The following is a 23,922-nucleotide window of genomic DNA, read 5'->3' as shown; positions in this document are numbered from 1 at the left end:
GTCAGTGCAGACCAAATGGCCTCTTTCTGTGCTGTTGGGATTCTGTGGAGTGTCCGGGGTTGGGGTTGCTGTCCAGTCCAACCATGTTAAGATTGTTCAGTGGGAGCCATGGGTTAACAATCTGTTTCTGTGTAAAACAAGAAGTCTCTCGACACCAGGTTAAAGTCCAACCAGTTTATTTGATAGTAAACCCACAAGCTTTCAGGGTTTGCCCCTTCGTCAGATGAGTACTGATTAGAGTTATTCTCTGTGTGTGCCTTTATATGGCTCTGTTTGAGACCAGAACTCTCCATTCACCTGACAAAGGGACAATCCCCGAAAGCTAGTGAGTTTACTATCAAATAAACCTGTTGGACTTTAACCCGGTGTTGTGAGACCTCCTATTGTGTTTACCCCAGTCCAACGCCGGCATCTCCACATTAAAACAAGAAGATCAGCAAGGGGGGGTTTGTAGGTGGATTCAGGAAAGCCTCCCCACTCCTGTAGGTATAGGTTGTCACCTCCAGGCCCTGGGTGCCTCTGAGCTGACGGGAGGTTAGAAACTGCCCTTTCTAATAAAGCTCATCCCCTTGGTTATCAGTGGAGTTAAGCAGAAAGGCTGAGCCCCAGGAGACAGAAGCTCTCTGGAGGAGAGATTTTTTATTTGAAGAATGAAGGAGGTTAGCGAGGATTTTACTGACTGTGAGTAACTCTCTCACCTCCAAGTCTGAGATCTGCGGTACAAGCTCAAAAGACTTGAACACAGAATCTAGGCACCAGTGCAGTACCGAGGGAATGCTGCTCTGTCAGGGAATCATAGAGTTCCCACTGTGCGGAAGGAGGCCATTGAATCTGCACCGACTCTCGGACAGAACAACTTGTCCAGGTCCCATCCCCACTCTAAAACTGTAACCCCCCCCAACATTTACCGTGGCTAATCCACCCAACCAGCACGTCCCGCAGTCTGTGGGAGGAAACCGAAGCAGCCCCGGAGGAAACCCACACAGACACGGGGAGAATGTGCAAACTCCACGCGGACGGGTGAGCCGAGCCGGGAATCGAACCCGGGTCCCTGGCCCTGTGAGGCAGCAGTGCGAACCGTGATACGCTGCGCTGTCTTTTAGTTCATCCGAGGCCCTTTCACCCCACACCCCCAAAGAATGTACATGACCCCCCCCCCCCCCCGCCCCAACAAGGCATTATTTCAATGGAAAACAAGGGGGATGTCTCCCTGGAGCCCAATCAATATTTATCCCTCAGCCAGCATCATTTCTGGTCACATTATCTATTGCTCTTTGTGGGATCTTGCTGTGCGCAGCGTGGTGGCGACATTTCCCACATTGCTAGATCCTCCATTGGCACTTTGGGGGGGACACCCTGGGGTTATGGTATAACCGGTGCTATATAAATTCGCTGCCTCGGGCAGTGTGCTTGTGGGCCCTTATCCTCGGCGGTCTGGAGGAACCGGTGTGGGTCTGGCCCAGGCTGACTGACCTCGGAGTCGCCCCGCAGGCGGCCGGAGGTCCACAGAGTGACTCCCTGTCCGAGCCGGGGGTAACGCCGCTTGTCGGGGTTTAGCCTGGGCTAGCTGCTCCCTCTAGTGGCTGAGTAAAATCGATGCGGGTAGCTGCTCCGAGCTCTCAGGTGTCCTGACCACCTATTCCCTTCCTCTATCTCTCCCTCCCCCCCCCCCCCCCCCCCCCCCAGCCTCCCCACTCTTTATTTCTGACCCTGACTCTACCCATTAACTCTCGATGAAGGCTCAGGCTGTAATTCTGGTGCTGTCTTTGTGAATGATTTTCCACGATGTTAATTGTGGCACCCCTCTCTCTCTCCTGACAGGTGGAGTATGACCCCACCAGCTGTCAATGCATACTACTCCCCGACAAAGAATGAGATTGTCTTCCCTGCTGGCATCCTGCAGGCCCCCTTCTACGCCAGGGATTTCCCAAAGTAAGTCTGGGGCAAACCAGGTTGCCTTTGCGGTGAGTAACAGTCTCGCCCAGACCCCCCCCTACGCGTCCACTCACCAGGGCAGATATCACAGCAGACCACTGAAAGCCCAGTCACAGGGGCGTCCTGCAGGAGGAGAGGGAGAGGGAATTCCAGAGCTTGGAGACCAGGCAGCTGATGGCACTTATTCTGATGGCACTGGTGCGGGTATCTCTGGGTGGCGTTTTGGGGCTGGGAGGGATTTGAAAGCAAGAATTTGTAAAATGTAAGATAAAAGCAGCTCGAGGTACAAGGCAATGTTTGGGCCTGTCCTCTGCGGTGACCCAAGTTGTCTGAGCTTTGGAGAGAGACCGGTTCACATGGACAAGCTGATGAAGAGTTGGAAAGTGAGGACCTGTCGTTTTTTAAAAAAACTCAGGAGTAAATGAGGAATTAGGACTGGTTTATTCCTGACAAAGGACAATGGGAATAATAATAAGTCAATGCTATACCTGTCCCCCTGTGGTGTAGCATTGGTAAATCGGGAATAAATAAGAAATTAGGGCTGGTTTATTCCTGACAAAGGATAATGGGAATAATAATAAGTCAATGCTATACCTGTCCCCCTGTGGTGTAGCATTGGTAAATCGGGAATAAATAAGAAATTAGGGCTGGTTTATTCCTGACAAAGGATAATGGGAATAATAATGAGCCACGCTTAAGCTGACGGGCAACACGACAGCTCAGTGACTATCACTGTTTGCTGTGCAGATACATGGATTTGGGTCGGTGTCTGTGGGAGTTTGCACATTCTCCCCGTGCTTGCGTGGGTTTTCTCCGGGTGCTCCAGTTTCCTCCCACACCCCAAAGATGTGCTCTTAGGCTGATTGGTGTAACAAATTGTCCCTAAATTAGTCTCCCTTCAATCTGGTTTCCAATGTGGAGTGCCATAAGCATAGACAAGGGTCATGGGTGTAGACTCACCCATGAGGGGTGACCCGTGAGGGGACTCACAATGTTAAAATGGCGGCGCGGGCTCGTTGGGCCGAAGGGCCTGTTTCCAGTGCTGTGTTGTTCTTTGTTCAACGCTACACCTCTCCCCGGGTGGTGTAGCATTGATGGGGCAGCACGGTGACATGGTGGTTAGCACTGCTGCCTCACTGCTCCAGCGACCTGGGTTCGATTCCCAGCTTGGGTCACTGTCTGTGTGGAGTTTGTACGTTCTCCCCGTGTCTGTGTGGGTTTCCTCTGAGTGCACTCACCTGACAAAGAGGCAGCAAGCACTCCAAAAGCTAGTGGCATTTGCTACCAAATAAACCTGTTGGACTTTAACCTGGTGTTGTGAGACTTCTTACTGTGTTTACCCCAGTGTCCCAGCCATCCCCAGTTATTAGTATACAAATACCCAATGTAACTGGCATTAAGCCATAACAGTGTGATTAATATGATATCGACAAAACATTCCGGACAACAGAGATTGAGGAGTTCAGGTGGAGACTGAGTCAAAATTCTGTTAAGTATGAGGGAGGGAGAGGGCAGTGTGTTGGGGAGAATGATCTTTCCCAAGATCCTGTATTTCCATAAACAGGATGATGAGTGGGGCAGTGAAGGTGGGAGTGTGTGGTCTGCCCATATCCTCTTCCCAGCACGGTTTGTTCTTGAGGTTATAGCACAGCTACGGTGACCGGATCGCTCAGGAACCGCACTCGAACGTTGCTTCCCCACGGCTCCGATCGTGGTTTTATTAACTGGGGGGCCTGGGCAGCTGTGTTTGTACACCCAAACAGCCTGGGACTGGCCGACTGGGTGCAGCGAAACGTTCCCACTGAAGGCAACCCAGAATGTAGCGCGCTGGCCCTGATAAATACCCCCCCTGAGCCCAACTGTGCAAAACAGACTGCAGGCTCTGTGCGCTGTAAGAGCCGCCTGCAACAGCTACACTTGAACATTGGCGCAGAGGGATTTACACAGGCTGGAAATTGAATTTTAATATTGATGAGTGCTCAGTGCTGGGAAAGCAAATAAATATGGGAATTAAAGATTAAATGGGCCGTGATTTACCCATAGAATCTCTACACTGCGGGAGCGGCCAACTGGCCCATTGCTCTGACTCTCCAAAGGAGCATCTTACTCCGCTCCAGCCCCCCATAACCCTGCGCACATTTAGTGAGAGCTTGTAACTATCGGCAGAATAGGATTGATCTCTTAGTTAAAAGAAAGGGGAGAGAGGAGTGACCCGAGAGAGATCTGTATAAAGGAGTCATCATTGGTTCCGTGCACTGGTGTTTCCCTTTGTAGCTGTGACCAGGGATACGATCATAATTCCAACCGGAAACGCCCTTACCCCCCGAGCGGGGAGGGGATGTGAACCTCGTTACCACCTGGGGTGGTGGATGGGAGAGTGTTGGGACGTTATAGGGAGAGGCTGAATGAGGGGAGGAGAAAGAGAGGGTCCTGCTGATGTACAGCATAAGCCCCAGCCTGGGCTGAATGGCCGCTTCCTGTATCGGTCTGGAGGCCACAGGAGGAGGATGTGAGTTGCAGGAAGGCCGTTCACCGAGGGCAATTAAAGACGGGCATTAGACTCTGGCCCAGCCAGCGATACCCACATCCCAGCCATGAACAAAGAAAAACATTGGTCAACCACGCAATAAAAAGAAAATAGGATTTTGGGATTCATGTCGTACAGAATAAAGCCAGAGGGTGTGACATTGAGCCTGTAAACACGGAAACTAGAAGCAGGAGTTGGCCATTTGGCCCTTCGAGTCTGCTCCACCATCATTTTGATCATGGCTGATCATCAAATTCAATATCCTGAGCCCCCCCTTCCCCCCATATCCCTCAATCCCCCTTCCACTCCATATCCCTCAATCTCCCCTTCCCTCCATATCCCTCGATCCCCCCTTCCCCCCATATCCCTTGATCCCCCCTTCCCCCCATATCCCTCGATCCCCCCCTTCCCCCCATATCCCTCGATCCCCCCCTTCCCCCCATATCCCTCAATGCCCCCTTCCCTCCATATCCCTCAATCCCCCCCTTCCCTCCATATCCCTCGATCCCCCCCTTCCCCCCATATCCCTCGATCCCCCCCTTCCCCCCATATCCCTCGAAACCCCCCTTCCCTCCGTATCCCTCGATCCCCCCTTCCCTCCATATCCCTCGATCCCCCCCTCCCCCATATCCCTCGAAACCCCCCTTCCCTCCATATCCCTCGAAACCCCCCTTCCCCCCATATCCCTCAATCCCCCCTTCCCCCCATATCCCTCGATCCCCCTTCCCTCCATATCCCTCGAAACCCCCCTTCCCTCCATATCCCTCGATCCCCCCTTCCCTCCATATCCCTCGAAACCCCCCTTCCCCCCATATCCCTCGAAACCCCCATTCCCCCCATATCCCTCAATCCCCCCCTTCCCTCCATATCCCTCGATCCCCCCTTCCCCCCATATCCCTCGATCCCCCCTTCCCCCCATATCCCTCAATGCCCCCTTCCCCCCATATCCCTCGAAACCCCCATTCCCCCCATATCCCTCAATCCCCCCTTCCCTCCATATCCCTCGATCCCCCCTTCCCCCCATATCCCTCGAAACCCCCCTTCCCCCCATATCCCTCGAAACCCCCCTTCCCTCCATATCCCTCGATCCCCCCTTCCCCCATATCCCTCGAAACCCCCCTTCCCTCCATATCCCTCGAAACCCCCCTTCCCCCCCATATCCCTCAAAACCCCCCTTCCCCCCATATCCCTCGAAACCCCCTTCCCTCCATATCACTCGAAACCCCCCTTCCCCCCATATCCCTCGAAACCCCCCTTCCCCCCATATCCCTCGGTCCCCCCTTCCCCCCATATCCCTCGATCCCCCCTTCCCCCCATATCCCTCGATCCCCCCTTCCCTCCATATCCCTCGAAACCCCCCTTCCCTCCATATCCCTCGATCCCCCCTTCCCTCCATATCCCTCGAAACCCCCATTCCCCCCACATCCCTCAATCCCCCCCTTCCCTCCATATCCCTCGATCCCCCCCTTCCCCCATATCCCTCGATCCCCCTTCCCCCCATATCCCTCGATCCCCCCCTTCCCCCCATATCCCTCGATCCCCCCCTTCCCCCCATATCCCTCGATCCCCCCCTTCCCCCCGTATCCCTCGATCCCCCCCTTCCCCCCGTATCCCTCGATCCCCCCCTTCCCCCCATATCCCTCAATGCCCCCTTCCCTCCATATCCCTCAATCCCCCCTTCCCTCCATATCCCTCGATCCCCCCCTTCCCCCCATATCCCTCGATCCCCCCCTTCCCCCCATATCCCTCGAAACCCCCCTTCCCCCCATATCCCTCGAAACCCCCCTTCCCTCCATATCCCTCGATCCCCCCTTCCCCCATATCCCTCGAAACCCCCCTTCCCTCCATATCCCTTGAAACCCCCCTTCCCCCCCATATCCCTCAAAACCCCCCTTCCCCCCATATCCCTCGAAACCCCCCTTCCCTCCATATCCCTCGGTCCCCCCTTCCCCCCATATCCCTCGATCCCCCCTTCCCCCCATATCCCTCGATCCCCCCTTCCCTCCATATCCCTTGAAACCCCCCTTCCCTCCATATCCCTCGATCCCCCCTTCCCTCCATATCCCTCGAAACCCCCATTCCCCCCACATCCCTCAATCCCCCCCTTCCCTCCATATCCCTCGATCCCCCCCTTCCCCCATATCCCTCGATCCCCCTTCCCTCCATATCCCTCGATCCCCCCCTTCCCCCATATCCCTCGATCCCCCTTCCCCCCCATATCCCTCGATCCCCCCTTCCCCCCATATCCCTCGATCCCCCCTTCCCCCCATATCCCTCGATCCCCCCTTCCCCCCATATCCCTCGATCCCCCCTTCCCCCCATATCCCTCGATCCCTTTAGCCCCAAGAGCTATTTCTCATTTCTTCTTAAAATCATCGAATCATAGAACCCTACAGTGCAGAAAGAGGCCCTTCAGCCCATCGAGTCTGCGCGGACCACAATCCCACCCAGGCCCTACCCCCATATCCCTACATATTATACCCACTAATCCCTCTAACCTACGCATCCCTGGACACTAAGGGGCAATTTCTTAGCATGGCCAATCAACCTAACCCGCACATCTTTGGACTGTGGGAGGAAACCGGAGCACCCGGAGGAAACCCACGCAGACACGAGGAGAATGTGCAAACTCCACACAGACAGTGACCCGAGCCGGGAATCGAGCCCAGGACCCTGGAGCTGTGAAGCAGCAGTGCTAACCCACTGTGCTACCGTGCCGCCCTAAATCCCCCTCCCCCCACCCCACCCACCCACCCCCACCCCCCCCCACCCCCCACCCCCACCCACCCACCCCCACCCCACTCGCCACTGAATGATGATTAAAGGGGCGGTTAACAAACATACAAATCTCCAACTAACAGAGAAACAGCTCTCCGCGAGGGTCTCGTGATAAATGATCGTATGAGTGAAGAAGTCAAACTGAATGAATGTGTTGACAGAAAGTGGGGAGATTCGAGCCAGGCTGTACAGCGAGAGCACCCATCATAGCGGGAACTGCAACACTAAAGGGATGATGTGGGAATGCAGACGGGGGCTCGGTGGCCCTCGACACACTTATTCCCAGACTCGCTGTAAATGCGGAGCCTTTATGTGACACTAATTAAATCAAAGTCATCGGAGACAGGAGCAGTTGGCCGCAAGAACTCCTGTTTCCAAATGCTGAGCGGGATTCGAACGCGAGTCCCAGCGAGGAAGCAAGTGCGCGGGATTGGAATCTAAATGGCAGATTCCTCCCCAGACATAACTGAAGCCTCTATTAACGTCTCCCTCCCTGGCCGGGGAAGGTGTGATGTGGGGATGCCGGCGTTGGACTGGGGTAAACACAGTAAGAAGTCTCACAACACCAGGTTTAAGTCCAACAGGTTTATTTGAGAGTAATCCCACAAGCTTTCGGAAACAGTGTTTCCCAAATAAACTGGTTGGACTTAAACCTGGTATTGTGAGACTTCTTACGGGGAAGGTGTCCCAGGACAGAGCTGTCCCCAGGGGCCTGGAGAAAATGCGTGCAGAATATTAGCCTCTGGGAGCAGGAGCAGTGCTCCAAGGCTGTAGCAGGTCCAGTTACAAAGACCCCGTCCTCACAATACTTTGTTGTGGATGAAATGAGGGAGGGGCAGTGAGGGGGCCCCTGCTCCCCTCTGAACGATCACCAAATCATCAAAATTTTACCACACTGAGGGAGGCCATTTGTCCCTTAATGCTTGCGCTGGTCAATGATTAGCTACCCAATCGAATCCCAGTTCCCAGTTCCAGACCACAAGACTCGATCAGCAAACCATCAATTAAGGCTACTCTTCGATTACTGTGGATTGTCAGAAGCTTTTTCCCAGGGTGGAAGAGTCGATTATGAGGGGGCACAGGTTTAAGGTGTGAGGGGCAAGATTAGGGCAGCACGGCGGCACAGAGGTTAGCACTGCTGCCTCACAGTGCCTGGGACCAGGGTTCAATTCCCGGCTTGGGTCACTGTCTGTGCGGAGTCTGCACATTCTCCCCGTGTCTGTGTGGGTTTCCTCCGGGAGCTCCGGTTTCCTCCCACGGCCTGGTCACCATACTCTCTGAAAGATGTGGAAGTTTTGAAGCAGGTTCACCAGGATGTTGCCGGGTCTGGAGGGTGTTGGCTATGAGGAGAGGTTGAATAAACTAAGATTGTTCTCACTTGAAAGACGGAGGCTGAGGGGAGACCTGATAGAGGCTGACAAAATTACGAGAGGCAAAGACAGGGTGGAAGTATCAATTACAAAGGGACGCAGGTTTGAGGTGAGAGGGGGAAGGATTAAGGAGATGTGTGAGGGAAGCTTTTCACAGAAAGAGTTGTGGGTGCCTGGAACACGCTGCCTTCTGCATATCATAGAATCCCTACAGTACGGGACAAAACTTCTTGCACTCTCTTCAAAGCTTCCACATCTTTTTGATAACCAGAGCTGCACACAGTCCTCCAAATACAACCTAACCAAGGGTTTACATAGCTATAATGTGGGGAAGTGTGACTTTAATCACTTTGGTGGTAAGAAAAGTAAATTTTTTTTAGAAAGACATGGAGGTTTTTACTGTTGATGTTCAGCGGTGTACGAGGGATATAAAAGTTAGCACACGTGCACAAGCAAATAGGAAGGTAAATGTCCCCAGTCCCCAGTAAATGTTGCTTTTAGTGCAAGGAGTTTAATAAGAATCCCTCTCTCTGTTTCCCCCTTCTCGTCTTTGAGGAGAATTGGTCTTAAGGGAAATGTTTACCACCTTCCCCCTCCCCATCCACCCACCCCCACCCCACCCCACACACACACACACACACACACACACACACATACATAATCCATTTGCACTGAAACATTTGCATCTCAGACCTTGGACCTCGGCAATGGCCTAGTGGTATTGTCACTAGACCATTCAACCAGAAACTCAGCTAATGTTCCCGGGTTCGAGTCCCGCCACGGCAGATGGTGGAATTTGAATTCAATTTAAATTATCTAGAATTAAAAATCTGCTGATCATGAAACCGTTGTTGGAAAAACCCATCCTGGTTTACTTTAGGGAAGGAAATCTGCCATCCTTACCTGGCCTGGCCTACATGTGACTCCAGTGACACAGCAATGTGGTTGACTCTCGATATCCCTCAGGTCAGCAGGGATGGGCAATAAATGCTGGCCAGCCAGTGACACCCATGTCCCATGAATGAATAGAAAAAGTTGTCGGATACGCTGTGATCCAGTTGTGTGTGAATCGTATGGAAATAAATCCAAGTGATGGACTTCTCTCTTCCCGCTAATCCATGTATGCTATTGGATACCTGGAAATAGTTCCAGTTTTGCTCCAATTAATTCTATTCCCACCACCTCCAAGCTGCAGAATCTAGCCCCTATCCCTTCCCGTACATCCCACTCCTTCAGGATGCACAGGCTTTTAAAACCAAAGCTTGTTGAATGGTCCCATCCTCTTTGCTGCCCCGTTCATTGGATGGTGCTCCCCATCCCGCGATCGGCCTTGCTGTTTTATGAGTGTAAAAGATATGAACACTTTCCAGCCAGCCTGTGGGATGTTTCAGTCAGTGACACCAGGCGCTGAGTGCAGAATCTAACAAGAGTTGTTTCTCTGTTAACAGGGCTTTAAATTTTGGAGGAATTGGAGTGGTTATGGGCCATGAGCTGACGCACGCGTTTGATGATCAAGGTACGTATGGCAGTTTGAACTTGTGTTTGATGTTCACTTTGGGATCGCTCCCAGTTTTGTGAGGGGATGGAGACCAATCCCTGTCTCGTGCAGTGTTGTCTGTAATGATCATTTACATTGGAAATCTCGGGAGAGCGGGCTTTCCTCAAACTGCCTCGATTCAGCAGCTAACAGGAGTTAATCAGTGAAGGCACAACACAGAGGGTACGTGTATTCCCTCAAGACTTGACCTGCTGGATTTAAAGATTGGATTGGGGCGGCACGGTAGCACAGCGGTTAGCACTGCTGCTTCACGGCTCCAGGGTCCTGGGTTCGATTCCTGGCTCGGGTCACTGTCTGCATGGAGTTTGCACGTTCTCTGCGTGGGTTTCCTCCGGATGCTCCGGTTTCCTCCCACAGTCCAAAGATGTGCGGATTGAAGAGTTTGGTAGAGAGCGATGGTGGGCAAGTCTAGTCAAGGGTGCAATCATCCAATTGGAGTAAGGCTATTTATGGGATGGCGTTAGGAAGTATCTAGTCATACAAAGAATGATGCAAATCTGGAGACCCCCAGCCCCCAATGGTTTTTTGGTGTTAAGGATGATGGTTAAGAAACCAAGGCTGTTAAATGAAGTTCAAATACAAATCTGAAATTATTGAATTGTATGATGGAACAGACTTGAGGGGCTGAATGGCCACTTGTTCCTTTTCTCCAATCTTTGTTTGGGACGAACTAAGCTTTGGGTTTTCCCACTACACCACTTCTATTAAATTCCAAGTCCAATTAATGTGTATCTCAGTGTAACATTGTGCCCCCACAGTAAACAGGAAGGTCACAGGATTAGCCCTTGGCTAAGGGGACCGGTTTAGCTCAGTTGGCTGGAGAGGTGGTTTGTGATGCAGAGCGATGCCGACAGCGTGGGTTCAATTCCCATCCCGGCTGAGGTTACCCGTGAAGGCCCCTCCTTCCCAACCTTGCCTCTCTCCTGAGGAGTGGTGATTCCCTCAGGTTAAATCACCACCAGTCACGGCCTGCGGTCACCTGGGACGATAGCGAGTTTGCCTTTGTACCTGATCCCGGCTAGAGCACTGCTGACAATCCAGTGACCCCTGCTGGTGAAAGCATGTGCCTGCATGTTGGCTGAGGACAGGAAGATGCTTGTATTGTGTGCCAGGACCTGGTAGACATCTGTGGAGCAATGATTGTAGCAAGTCAGAGGGAAACTGCGGGGAGAAAAGTTATTGATAATTGTTTAACAACTGCTTTCTCTTAGCTGGTGATGCTGATCATTGTTTGGTGAGCCTGACAGGTTCACTCTTCATAGAAATGATAGAAACCCTACAGTTCAGAAAGAGGCCATTCAGCCCATTGTCTCTATACCCACCCAGGCCCTACCCCATATCCCTCCATATATTTTACCCATTAATTCCTCTAACCTACACATCCCTGGACACTAAGGGGCAATTTAAGCGTGGCCAATCAACCTAACCCGCACATCTTTGGACTGTGGGAGGAAACCGGAGCACCCGGAGGAAACCCACGCAGACATGAGGAGAATGTGCAAACTCCACACAGACAGTGACCCAAGCCGGGAATCGAACCCAGGTCCCTGGAGCTGTGCAGTAGCGGTGCTAACCACTGTGCCACCGTGCCGCCCCTCTTTGGGCATGGGACAACTCTTGTTGTCCCCATGCCTGATTCGCTGACCCGTAGGCAAAGTCTAAGCTCACATTGACCACTGGAGAGGCTGAAACTTTACCCAAGCTCAAATAGATTCAGTTAAATAATCGCAGACACAAGGTGGTGGTCCCAGCTCAGAATAGGAACAGAGGGAGCAGGAGTAGGCCATTCAGCCCATCGAGCCTGATCTGCCATTCACTACCATCATCCATTTAAGTGCCCATTCTTCCCCCACGTTATCCCTGTATCCCTTTAAGTCATTGGTATTTAGAAATCTGCTAAAACTCTGCTTCAAACATACTCAGTGACTGACCTTCCACACCCTCTGGGTCAAGAATTCCAAAGATTCACAATCTCCCTAAGTAAAAGAATTTCACCTCGGTTCAGTACGATTTCAAAATTGTGCCCCCTGGTTCTGAATCCCCAGTAAGAAGTCTCACAACACCAGGTTAAAGTTCAACAGGTTTATTTGGTGGTACAAGCCACTAGCTTTCGGAGCACTGCCCCTTCATCAGGTGAGTGGGAGTTGTGTTCACAAACAGGGCATATAAAGATACAAACTCAATTTACAAAATAATGGTTGGAATGCGAGTCTTTACAGGTAATCATGTCTTTAAGGTACAGACAACGTGAGTGGAGAGAGGGTTAAGCACAGGTTAGAGAGATGTGTATTGTCTCCAGGCAGGACAGTTAGTGAGATTTTGCAAGTTCAGGCAAGTCATGGGGGTTACAGATAGTGTGACATGAACCCAAGGTCCTGGTTGAGGCCGTCCTCGTGTGCGGAACTTGGCTATCAGTCTCTGCTCAGCGACTCTGCGCTGTCGTGTGTCATCTTGGGGATCTGAATCCCCAAGGTCTGCTTTCCCCAGTCTCTCTTCAGAGGACAGTCCTGGCATCCCCAGAGCAAGTCTAGTCAACCTTTGTTGGGCTCTCTCTGTGGCAGTTTTAATATGTGACAGAGAGAGAATTTGTATTTACACGATACCTTTCACCACCTCACAATGTGCCAGAATATTTTACAGACATGGAAATACTTCTGAGGTCTAGTCACTGTTATAAAATGTAGGAAATTGGTGAACGGGATCCCATGGACAATATAATCATGACCAATTAATACGGTCTCATGATGTCAGTGAGGGAGAAGTATCGGGCAGGACACCGGGATCAATCCCTTGCTTTTTGAAATAATGTTATGGGATCTTTCATTGTCCATCTGGGAGGGTTGATGGGGAGTTGGTTTCCCGTCTGTTCTGAAAGTGTAGCACTCTGTCAGCACTGGAGTGTCAGCCTGAGGTACCCCCCCACCCAGAGTACATTCTGTTCCCTTGCCACCCTCAGTGTTTCTTCCAATGAGCCTGCAGCATGGAGGAGAATGAGAGGGAGAGGGGCATTGAGTAATGAGCAACAGGAGGTTTCCTTGCCCAGATTTGACTTGGTACCACAAGACTTCATGGGACTGGGAGTCAATGTTGAGAACTCCCAGGCAGCACCTCCTCCCCCCAAGACCGTATGCCAGTGGGCTAGTTGTGGAGATGCCAGCATTGGACAGCGCAGAGTCGCTGAGCAGAGACTGATAGTCAAGTTCCGCGCGCATCAGGACAGTCTCAACAGGGATCTTGGGTTCATGTCGTACTGTCTGTAACCCCCATGACTTGCCTGAGTTTGCAAAATCTCACTTACTGTACTGTCTGGAGACAATACACATCTCTTTAACCTGTGCTTAATGCTCCTTCCACTCATATTGTTGGCCACTTTAAGACTTGAACAGCAGGTTAGGTGTAAAGATTCACATTCTAATCAGTAATCTCTAAACTGTCTGTGCTGTTATATGCTCTGTCTGAGGCCAGAACCCTCCATTCACCTGACGAAGGGACTAACCCCGAAAGCTTGTGAGTTTACTATCAATTAAATCAGTTGGACTTAAACCTGGTGTTGTCAGACTTCTTACCAGTGGCTAGGACGTACCCAGGAATGGTGAGGTTGGTATCTGGGACATGGCCTTCACGACCTCACTGTCTTGTCGAACTGAACCCCACAAACTTCTCCACGTTCCGGTCTCCTGCTCGCTTGGCACCTCCTCTTTATTTCCATCTCCGCCCTTCACTGGGCTTCTTGCTGCCAGCTTTGTTTTTAAAGGCCAGCTCCCAGCTCAGATCCTCCATAAAACCCGGCTGCTCTCCCAATCGCCGGGAACTGAATCCGTCCACCGAAAACTGGGAGGGTCCCCGATCCAGGTTGATGGGTTGGAGTAAACAGTTTGGCAAATTTAGCAATGGATAAATAGTTGCCGGAACATCAAGTTGTCTTTCGTTGTCTCTAGAGCCCTGGCTCCGACATTCTCTCCGGATCCTGACCATATGTGAGACCAGCCACTCAACTTCCCACTTTTAAACCAAACCTAAACCCATAAACAGGCTCTTCCCGTGGGAAGGAAGCCAAAAGATTGTGCAAAACATGACAGACGATCGAAACAAAACAGAATTTATATCACTCTGGACCAACAATATTTGGACATGTTTCCTTTGGTTAATATCTCACTGGGATGATTAGAAATCTTAGTGCCTAAGGAAAGTAGTGGAAAAAGAGACGTGGAAATTGTGTAAGAGCAATGTTGAGGAATCCCAGGCCAATTCACCTTTATTTAATTGATAGCTTCTTCGTGTAGAATTTTCGAAACATCAGTTAAAAGTTTACACTGCTAGTTCCCCAACTACTTTCCTTATTTCTGATCCACATCCTTTCAATTCTGATTAGCTCCCAAATTAAAACAGCAACCAATCAATGGCCTCACTCAGACAAGATCGTAAGATCCCGCCCGAGGTCAAAGGGGTTTTCCACTCTGGGAACCTCGGAATCGGGACAGTGGTAGAATTTTGGCCAGTGCGTCAAGAAAGTTGTGATGAGGAGGACATGGTTCCAAAAGTGTGCAGTTCACTCGAAACCAGATATATGATCCAAACAGTGGTACAATTCGGAGATGATCATGTATTCCCAGATCCAGGGAAATCCTCCTCTTAGACTGGATCCCTTTGTTCAGGTGTTTAGGTTTAATGGTTTGTCTCCACCCAGTTGAATATCTGAATGTTGAGCTAATGAAATAAGAAACATGCTTTATTCTCATTCGTCTGAGTCTTTGGGTCTTTGCCGAAATGTGATCTCCATTTCAATGGTGTTGGAATGTATGGTTATGCAAAGGAGGCAGGCACCTTGACTGAGAATTCATGTCACTTTTCTCTGAACAGTCCTTCTGTTTTAAAAGTTCAATCCATCTTTCTTTAAAATCTTTACTTGGCACAAAACACATCTTCATGACATCATCACGTGAGATTATTATCTCCACGCTGGAGAACAAGATACCCTTTTTCTGCACACCCCCCAAACGAATTCCCCACTTCTGCCTGGAGCAGTCAGATTTTTTGGTCATTCCGGGAGATTTTGACAATGGGCTGGTACTCACAGGGATGTCCCCCACCCCAAAAGAGATCAGAAGAGATCAGGAAGATGGGAAAAGGCCCCTCGGAGGCTAACCCTGTGAGATAATAGAACCATAGAACCCTACAGTGCTGAAAGAGGCCCTTCAGCCCATCGAGTCTGCACCAACCACAATCCCACCCAGGCCCTACCCCCATATCCCTGAATATTATACCCATTAATCCCTCTAACCTACACATCTCAGGACACTAAGGGGCAATTTCTTAGCATGGCCAATCAACCTAACCCGCACATCTTTGGACTGTGGGAGGAAACCGGAGCACCCGGAGGAAACCCACGCAGACACGAGGAGAATGTGCAAACTCCACACAGACAGTGACCCGAGCCGGGAATCGAACTTTGGGAAGTGAGGTGGAGGTGGATATAAATGTGACGGAAAACTTAGATCTCACCAACCTCATTGAAACATACCAGATTGTTAAGGGACTTGACAGGGGAAAACACTGAGAGAATGTTTCCCTTCATGGGAGAGTCTGGGACCAGAGGGCAGAGTCTCAGAGTAAAAGGGCACTAACTTAACGCTGAGATGAGGAGGATTTTCTTACCCCCAGAGTGTTGTGAGTCTTTGGAACTCCTTGTCACAGACAGCAGTGAGGGCAAAATCCTTGTGTATATCTAGATTCACTACAGTGCAGAAGGAGGCCATTTGGCCCATCGAGTCTGCACCAACCACAATCCTACCAAAGCCCTGTCACCCCACACATTTACCCTACTAATCCCCCTGATGCTAGGGTCAATTTAGCATTGCTAACGCACACATCTTTGAACTGTGGGAGGAAGCCAGAGCATCCGGAGGAAACCCACGCAGACACGGGGAGAACATGCAGACTCCGCACAGACAGTGGCCCAAGGCCGGGAATCGAACCCAGGTCCTTGGATCTGTGCGGCAGCAATCCTTGTGACCGTTGTGGGATTTTTGATCGGTAAGGCAATCAAGAGTTACAGGGAAAGAGCAGGAAAATGGACGTGAGGAATGTTGGATCAGCCATGTTCCTATTGACAGGTGGAGTAGGCTTGAGGGGCCGAATGGCCTACTCCTGTTCCTATTTCTTCCAGTCTTATGGTTTATGGGATCTTGCTGTGCAATTCCTACATTGCAACAGTATCTGCATTTCACTGGGTAGAATTCACTTTGAGACAACCTGCGCGTGTGAAAGGTGCTATATAAATGCAAGACTTGTTTCCTTCTCTCTCACTCTCACTTTCCCTTGATCCCAGGAGAATCCAGTGCCGATGAATTGATACGGTCATTAGCATTGTTTTGACAAGCAGGCCACTGCGCAACGCGAATTAAAGGCCATCGATAAACACTGTAAACCCCTAACACTGAGCCCTTTCGTATGGAGGTCATTCCTGCCCAGTGAGCTAAGATACAAGAACAGGCTCTGAAACGCTGGGGGAAGATTCATTGCCCTCTCAGCTTAGATACTTCCAGAAGCTAGTGGAAGCCCATCTGGAAACCACACAGGCTTTTAAATTCCGGGACCCTTGGACCGTCCCGCTGATGTACGGTAACGGGGCACAGGATATCTTTGCTGCTCTCCTACAGCCTATGGCACTGCATTGGCCAATTCCAGTCCAGCCTCTCAGCCTGTTGTGTTTGGATCCTTGCTCCAATCATTGCTTTGTCCTCTATCGCGTTCCGGCCGACCCTCGGTATTAATAAAAATTGGACAGAAGTAAAATCAAACTGGACTTCATTAGGGAAGGCGATCGTGCATATTTTCTTGAATCATCGGACAGCACAGAGTGGGGCCATCTTGCTGTCTCCTAGGCAGCGTTGTGTGATAAGCCCCATTTCCCCACTCGTCTCCGGCTATACCATGTTTTTTTTTAACCAACAAATATCTGCCCAATTCCCTTTTGAAAGCAGCTCCTGGATCTTCCAGAGTCCTTCCAGGCAGCGCACTCCAGATCGTAACGCCCCGTGTTTCAGAATTAAATTTTCCACTGCCCGCCCCTGGCTCTTGTTCCAAATCGTTCTCCTCCAGTTCCTGAGTCTCCTGCCCGCTCCAACAGGTTAGACGAGGAGAAGCGATCAGAATTTGTAATCGGTGCTGACACTGGCGCCTCTCGTTATTAATTGCAGCCGCTCCCAAGTGCTGCTTGGCATTGAGCTAACTCTCCCTGGGCAGCACGGTGGGTTAGCACTGCTGCTTCACAGCTCCAGGGTCCTGGGTTCGATTCCCGGCTCGGGTCACTGTCTGTGTGTGGGGTTTGCACATTCTCCTCGTGTCTGCGTGGGTTTCCTCCGGGTGCTCCGGTTTCCTCCCACAGCCCAAAGATGTGCGGGTTAGGTTGATTGGCCATGCTAAGGAATTGCCCCTTAAGTGTCCTGGGATGTGTAGGTTAGAGGGATTAGTGGGTATAATGTGTAGGGATATGGGGGTAGGGCCTGGGTGGGATTGTGTTCGGCGCAGACTCGATGGGCCGAAGGGCCTCTTTCTGCACTGTAGGGATCTATGATTCGATGATTCCTGTATATATTTACGTGACAGGGAGGGAGTACGACAAAGACGGTAACCTCCGATCCTGGTGGAAGAACTCCTCAGTTGAGGCCTTCAAGCGTCAGACTGAGTGCATGATCGAGCAGTACAATAACTTCAGCATCAACAACGAACAGGTGAACGGCAAACAAACACTGGGTGAAAACATCGCTGACAATGGAGGTCTGAAAGCAGCGTACCACGTAAGTACCCTGTCTGCGCGCTCGAGTGCCTGGCACTGCCGCCTCACAGCGCCAGGGACCCGGGTATAATTCCACCCTCGGGCGTGGGGCTGGCACGTTCTCCCCATGTCCGCACGCGCCTGGCCATGATCGATGCTATCTCGTACAGATTTTAGATTATCCAGCCCTGGGGCTGGACTTCCCCTGAGTGTCTCTGTACCCTGTCTGTAAGGGGAAGCAGTCAGTCCCTGTGTCTTTCCCTGGAACGGCTAATCATTGGCTAACAGCCCGACTCGCCATCCAATTAATGACAGTAGGCGGGGCTTTTGAAGCTGGAGGGCCAATCACAGAGCCCCTACAGTGCAAAAGAGGCCATTTGGCCCATCGGGTCTGCACCTGCCCTCTGACAGAGTATCTTACCCAAGTAATTTCCTTTCACCAAGGCTAATCCCTCTGATTTATATATCTTGGGACACCAAGGGACAATTTAGCACGGCCAATCCATCTAACCTGCACACCCTTGGAGTGTGGGGGGAATCTGCAGCACCCGAAGGTAACCCATGCAGACATGGGGAGAATGTGCAGACTCCGCAGATTCCACAGTGTCACCCAAGGCCAGGGTGAAATCTTGATGCGAATCCAATCAGAAGCTTCTTTGGAGATGAACAGCAAGCTGGAGTGGACGGCAACAAGACAGGGAAATCAGAGAATCCTAGAATGCCTACAGGGCAGAAGGAGGCCATTCAGCCCATCGAGTCTGCACCGACCACAATCCCATCCAGGCCCCAATCCCATAACTCTGTGCATTTACCCTAGCCAGTCCCCCTGACACTAAGGGGCAATGTGGCATGACCAATCCACCTAACCCACACACCTTTGGACTGTGGGAGGAAACCGGAGCACCCGGAGGAAACCCACGCAGACACGGGGAGAATGTGCAGACTTCACACAGACAGTGACCCGAGCCGGGAATCGAACCCGCGTTGCTGGTGCTGCAAAGAACAAAGAACAACACAGCACAGGAAATAGGCCCTTTGGCCCAACGAGCCCGCACCGCCCATTTCAACATTGTGAGTCCCCTCTTCCACCCATGACCCTTGTCTGCGCTTATGGCACTCCTCATTGGAAACCAGATTGAGGGGAGACTAACCACTGTGCCGCCTGTTAACCTCCTGAACTATCCTCCACCGCCTGTAGGAACCGAACAGTCAGTCATTTTGAGTTGACCTTCTGTGGCCCTTAGCGAGTTGGATCCGCTCAGTTCCACCTCCCGGTGGGACATCCCGCACCTGCCGCACATCCCGTCCAGTGTCCCGGGAAGTGGCCCAGGGCTGGATGGAGCTGGAGTCGGGAATCAGCGCAGCGGGAGCCAGGGTTCCAGGCTTTTGCCTGACCTGTTATCAGGAATGGAAGCTGCCCGTTAGACATTTACAGATTTAGGGTTAGGGTCTCACTCAGCTTTCCGGGCTTTCACTCAACGATTTGCGTTCCGCGAGTGAATGGATGAATTTGAGAGTTCCTGAGTAAATAAAGACACTAAAGCAGAAACGGGGGCTGGGGGTGTGACGGGGGGGGCGGGGGGGGGGGGCGGCGGGGGTGGTGGTGGGTGGCGGCGGGAGGCAGGAAACAGCAACTCACTGGTGCCTGGTATTATTGGAGAATTGTGTCCCAACTCTTCCCATCCTCCAACCCCAATCCAGCCCCCCATCTACCCCCCCCCCATCTATCCCCCCCATCTACCCCCCATTTACACCCCATCTGCCCCCCATTTACCCCCTTATTTACCCCCCATTTACCTCCCCCATCAACCCCCCCCATCTATCCCCATCTTTCCCCCCCTCCATTTACTCCCATCTATCCCCCATCTAGCTCCCATCTACCCCCCCCGTGCAATCCACCCCCCCACGTGCAGCCCTCCCCTGCGCAACCCCCCCTCCCCACAATGCAACCCCTCCCCCCTCCGTACAACCCACCACCTCCCCCCCCAACTTCCCCGTGCAACCCCATGGATCGATAGGATTGTGTGGAGTGACCCTGAGGGCCGGTGTGGGTTGGTTGTTGATTAACGATTCCCGGTAACTCGTTCGGGGTGGCCTTTGGCTGCAGTCTGGAGTTAACGGATTGTTTCACGGAGTCTCGCGTTGAACGTCAGTGCCCCGGTTCAGTTGAAACCTCTGCTTTCCAGGCCTATGAGAGCTGGGTGAAGAAGAACGGTGAAGAGATGCTTCTCCCCACTGTGGGCCTCACCAACCGGCAACTCTTTTTCCTCGGATTTGCTCAGGTGAGGTGCACCACGCTGAACCGCGACACTCGGCCTGGATTTCCCACCGGGGCTTGGGGCTGACTGATTTGATGTTGTGCAGTGTCTGTGCGATCACGCGTTTGTTGTGACGTTCAGGATTCAGGAAAGGAAATCCCTTTGTGTTTATTTGCTGTCTGTATTTTCTCTGACCGCGTGGACAGTTTTTCCGGTGGGAGGACAGGGTCCACCGCGGTCAGGGGCCCAGCAGAGTTAGCTGGTGTTAAGCACAGACAATTTCGACCTCCTCCCCACCCCCACAAGGTCATTCCCCCCACCCCGCAGCCCTCCCCCCCAGGCCTCATTAACCAGCCCCGCTCCTGCACTGAGAACCCCCCCCCAACCCCTGGCCCACCAGTCCCACAGCGATGCCAGACGCACACACACCTCACATCCCTTGAACGAATAAAAGGAACGATCCAAATGCTGCCACACAAGTGCCAGACCGCACATCTCCAACAAGAGAGAATCTGCCAAACACCCCTTCACATTCGAGAGCCGAAACCCCCATTGTCAACATTCTGGGGGTTACCATCGATCGGAAACTTAACGGAACAGCCACATAGATGATCTGCAAGGCACAAGTCGGGAACACGATGGAATTCTCTCCACTTGCCTGGGTGAGTGCAGCTCCAGCAACACTAAAAACGTTTGACACCATCCGGGACAAAGCTTGATTGTTTCCCCTTCCACAGACACTCACTCCCTCTATCACTGACACTGTGACAGCAATGAGCACCATCTACAGCACAAACTTACCAAGGCTCTTTAGCCTTAAAGCCAAGGCTCTTTAATCTTCTATACCCATTGACTGTTACCATCGAGAAAGACCAGGGCAACAGACACAGTGAAACACCACCATCTGGAGGTTCCCCTCCACGCCACACAACACCCTGACTTGGAAATATAGCGCCGTCCCTTCACAGTCACCGGCTCTAATTCCCTGGACCCCCTTCCCTAACAGCGCTGTGGGTGCACCTAAACCACGAGGACTGCAGCAGTTCAAGAAGGAAGCTCTTCACCAGCTCCTCAGGCGTAGTTTGGGATGGGCAATAAATGATGGCCTGGCAGCACTGCCTGCATTACAATGCTGAAAATAGAGATTCCATTTTACTTCAAAAGTTAGTGTTGAACCTGAATTTATTTAGCGCCTTTCACAGTGAATTTATATAATGCCTTTCATAGTGCATTTATATAGCACCTTTCACAGTGCATTTATATAGAACCTTCCACAGTGAATTTATATAGCACTTTTCACAATGAATTTATATACCACCTTTCACGGTGAATTTATATAGTGCCTTTCACAATGAATTTATATAGCACCTTTCACAATGAATTTATATAGCACTTTTCACAGTGAATTTATATAGCACCTTTCACGGTGAATTTATATAGCGCCTTTCACAATGAATTTATATAGCACTTTTCACAGTGAATTTATATAGGGCCTTTCACAGTGCATTTATATAGCGCCTTTCACAATAAATTTATACAGCGCCTTTCATAGTTTATTTATATAGCGCCTTTCACAGTGAATTTACATAGTGCCTGTCACAAGTTCAGGTCGCCTTCAAATGCTAAAATGCCAGTGTGTAGTGTGGAAATATTCTAACAGAGGGAATGTGATGTTTCTGCACCCCGCCCCCCACCCAGGTCTGGTGCTCGGTCCGGACCCCCGAAAGTATCCACGAGGGACTCGTCACCGACCCCCATAGCCCCTCGATGTACAGGGTGATCGGAACCGTGGCCAACTCTGTGGAATTCGCCAAGCATTTCAACTGTCCTTCCGGGAGCACAATGAACCCTGTGAGAAAGTGCGAGGTGTGGTGATTTCCAGAGAGCCAGTCAGCGACGTCCTGGGACCGGCTAAGCAGGGACTCCTTTGAAGGGTGAGGCCCGGAGCTCTCACTCAATGGGACGTCTCTCTGCCTTGTGACAAAGGGGGATTGATGCTATTGAGAAAGCTGTGGATTGCACAGCGTGAATCTTTCATTCGCTTTCCCAATCTGTGGATGCCACTGGAATCTGTGCGAAAGAGCGAGCAACCAAAAATACAGGTGATGCTTAATGCCATTGTTGTAATGCAGAAGGACAACATCACCAAAAAAGAAGAACGCAGAATATTTTACACCTTAATAACTTTTTATTTAGTGAATCGAATATTTAAAGTCTTTAAGGAATGGGTCTAGGGGATTCCTTCGGAGGGTCTGATCTCTTGCCAAGTCCTGAGGGAATTCCCAATGTAGGTTTTTAAGTGTTGGCTGTAGTGTGTAGCTGTGTGAGATGTATCCGCCTCGGTCTGTGTACACTGAAATATTATTTATCAGAGGGAGGAACCACAACGATTTCCCTGCACCAGGGCCGCGTTTCGCTTCTGCCTCATTCTCAATGTCCCCCCCCCCTCACCCGACTTTGGGGGGTTTCTCCTTTACCCCTTTCCGCTGACGGAGGGATTCTGGTGAAGGCAGACATTAACCTGCCCCTTCATAACCTGAATTAATGAATCCATCAGCTGACTTATCCCCCCTCCCCCACCCACACACCCCCCCACCCACACACACACACCCCCCTCCCCCACCCACACACCCCCCCCCACCCACACACCCCCCCCCACCCACACACCCCCCCCCACCCACACACCCCCCCCCACCCACACACACCCCCACCCTGACACACCCCCACCCTGACACACCCCCACCCTGACACACCCACACCCCCCCCCACACCCACCCACACCCCCCCCCACACCCACCCACACCCCCCCCCACACCCACCCACACACCCCCCCACCCACACACACACACACCCACCCTGACACACCCCCACCCTGACACACCCCCCCACCCACACACCCCCCACCCACACACACACCCCCACCCTGACACACCCCCCACCCACACACCCCCCCACCCACACACACACACCCACCCTGACACACCCCCCCACACACACACACCCCCACCCTGACACACCCACACCCACACACCCCCCCACCCACACACACACACACCCCCACCCTGACACACCCCCACCCACCCACACCCCCACCCTGACACCCCCCCCACCCACACACACACCCCCCCACCTTGACACCTCCCCACCCACACACACACACCCCCACCCTGACGCACCCCCCACCCTGACACATCCCCCACCCACACACACCCACCACCCACACACACACCCCCACCCTGACAAACCCCCCCACCCTGACACACCCCCACCCTGACACACCCCCCACCCACGCACACACACCCCCACCCTGACACCCCCCCCACCCACACACACACACCCCCACCCTGACACACCCCCCACCCACACACACCCCCCACCCCCACCCACACCCCCCCACCCTGACACACCCCCACCCACGCACTGCCCACCCACACACTCCCCACCCACACACCTCCACCCTGACACACCCACCCCTGACACCCCCCCCACCCTGACACACCCCCCCCACCCTGATACACTCCTCACCCACACATCAACAGCAGTTCAGAACCTGAGTCTGTACCAGTTTACCATTTCACCCTGGGCTAGGGGGAAGGGGAGTGAGGAGATCCTGGAGACAGATTGTTTTCTTGGTTTTATTCAATCCTGTTTCTGCCAAAATGTGGCTGGTTTATTTTAAAAGCTGGTATCTGATCGTGCTGATCCCCGCTCTGTGTTTA

General features: G+C 52.0%; 1 protein-coding gene across 5 annotated transcripts in view; it reads left to right on the top strand.

Annotated features, from left to right (window-relative positions):
- Nucleotides 1-22,740, top strand: part of LOC145360086 (endothelin-converting enzyme 1-like) — a 363,484-nt gene extending 340,744 nt beyond the window's left edge. For 4 of the 5 annotated variants that reach the window (XM_080215036.1, XM_080215038.1, XM_080215037.1 and 1 more), the window contains 5 exons: nucleotides 1,822-1,932; nucleotides 10,059-10,126; nucleotides 17,777-17,967; nucleotides 20,132-20,227; nucleotides 21,902-22,740. In XM_080215036.1, coding sequence (XP_080071162.1) covers nucleotides 1,822-1,932; nucleotides 10,059-10,126; nucleotides 17,777-17,967; nucleotides 20,132-20,227; nucleotides 21,902-22,078 — 643 coding nt within the window. In that variant the 3' untranslated portion in view covers nucleotides 22,079-22,740. The remainder of the gene's footprint in view (nucleotides 1-1,821; nucleotides 1,933-10,058; nucleotides 10,127-17,776; nucleotides 17,968-20,131; nucleotides 20,228-21,901) is intronic. The other variant, XM_080215034.1, reaches the window with a different exon arrangement.
- The last annotated feature ends 1,182 nt before the right edge of the window (nucleotides 22,741-23,922 follow it).

The sequence above is a fragment of the Carcharhinus amblyrhynchos genome, chromosome 30 (assembly GCF_965287045.1).
Source record: "Carcharhinus amblyrhynchos chromosome 30, sCarAmb.v2.hapA, whole genome shotgun sequence".
Classification (NCBI taxonomy): Eukaryota; Metazoa; Chordata; class Chondrichthyes; order Carcharhiniformes; family Carcharhinidae; genus Carcharhinus; species Carcharhinus amblyrhynchos.
This window is presented reverse-complemented; position numbering and strand designations above follow the sequence as displayed.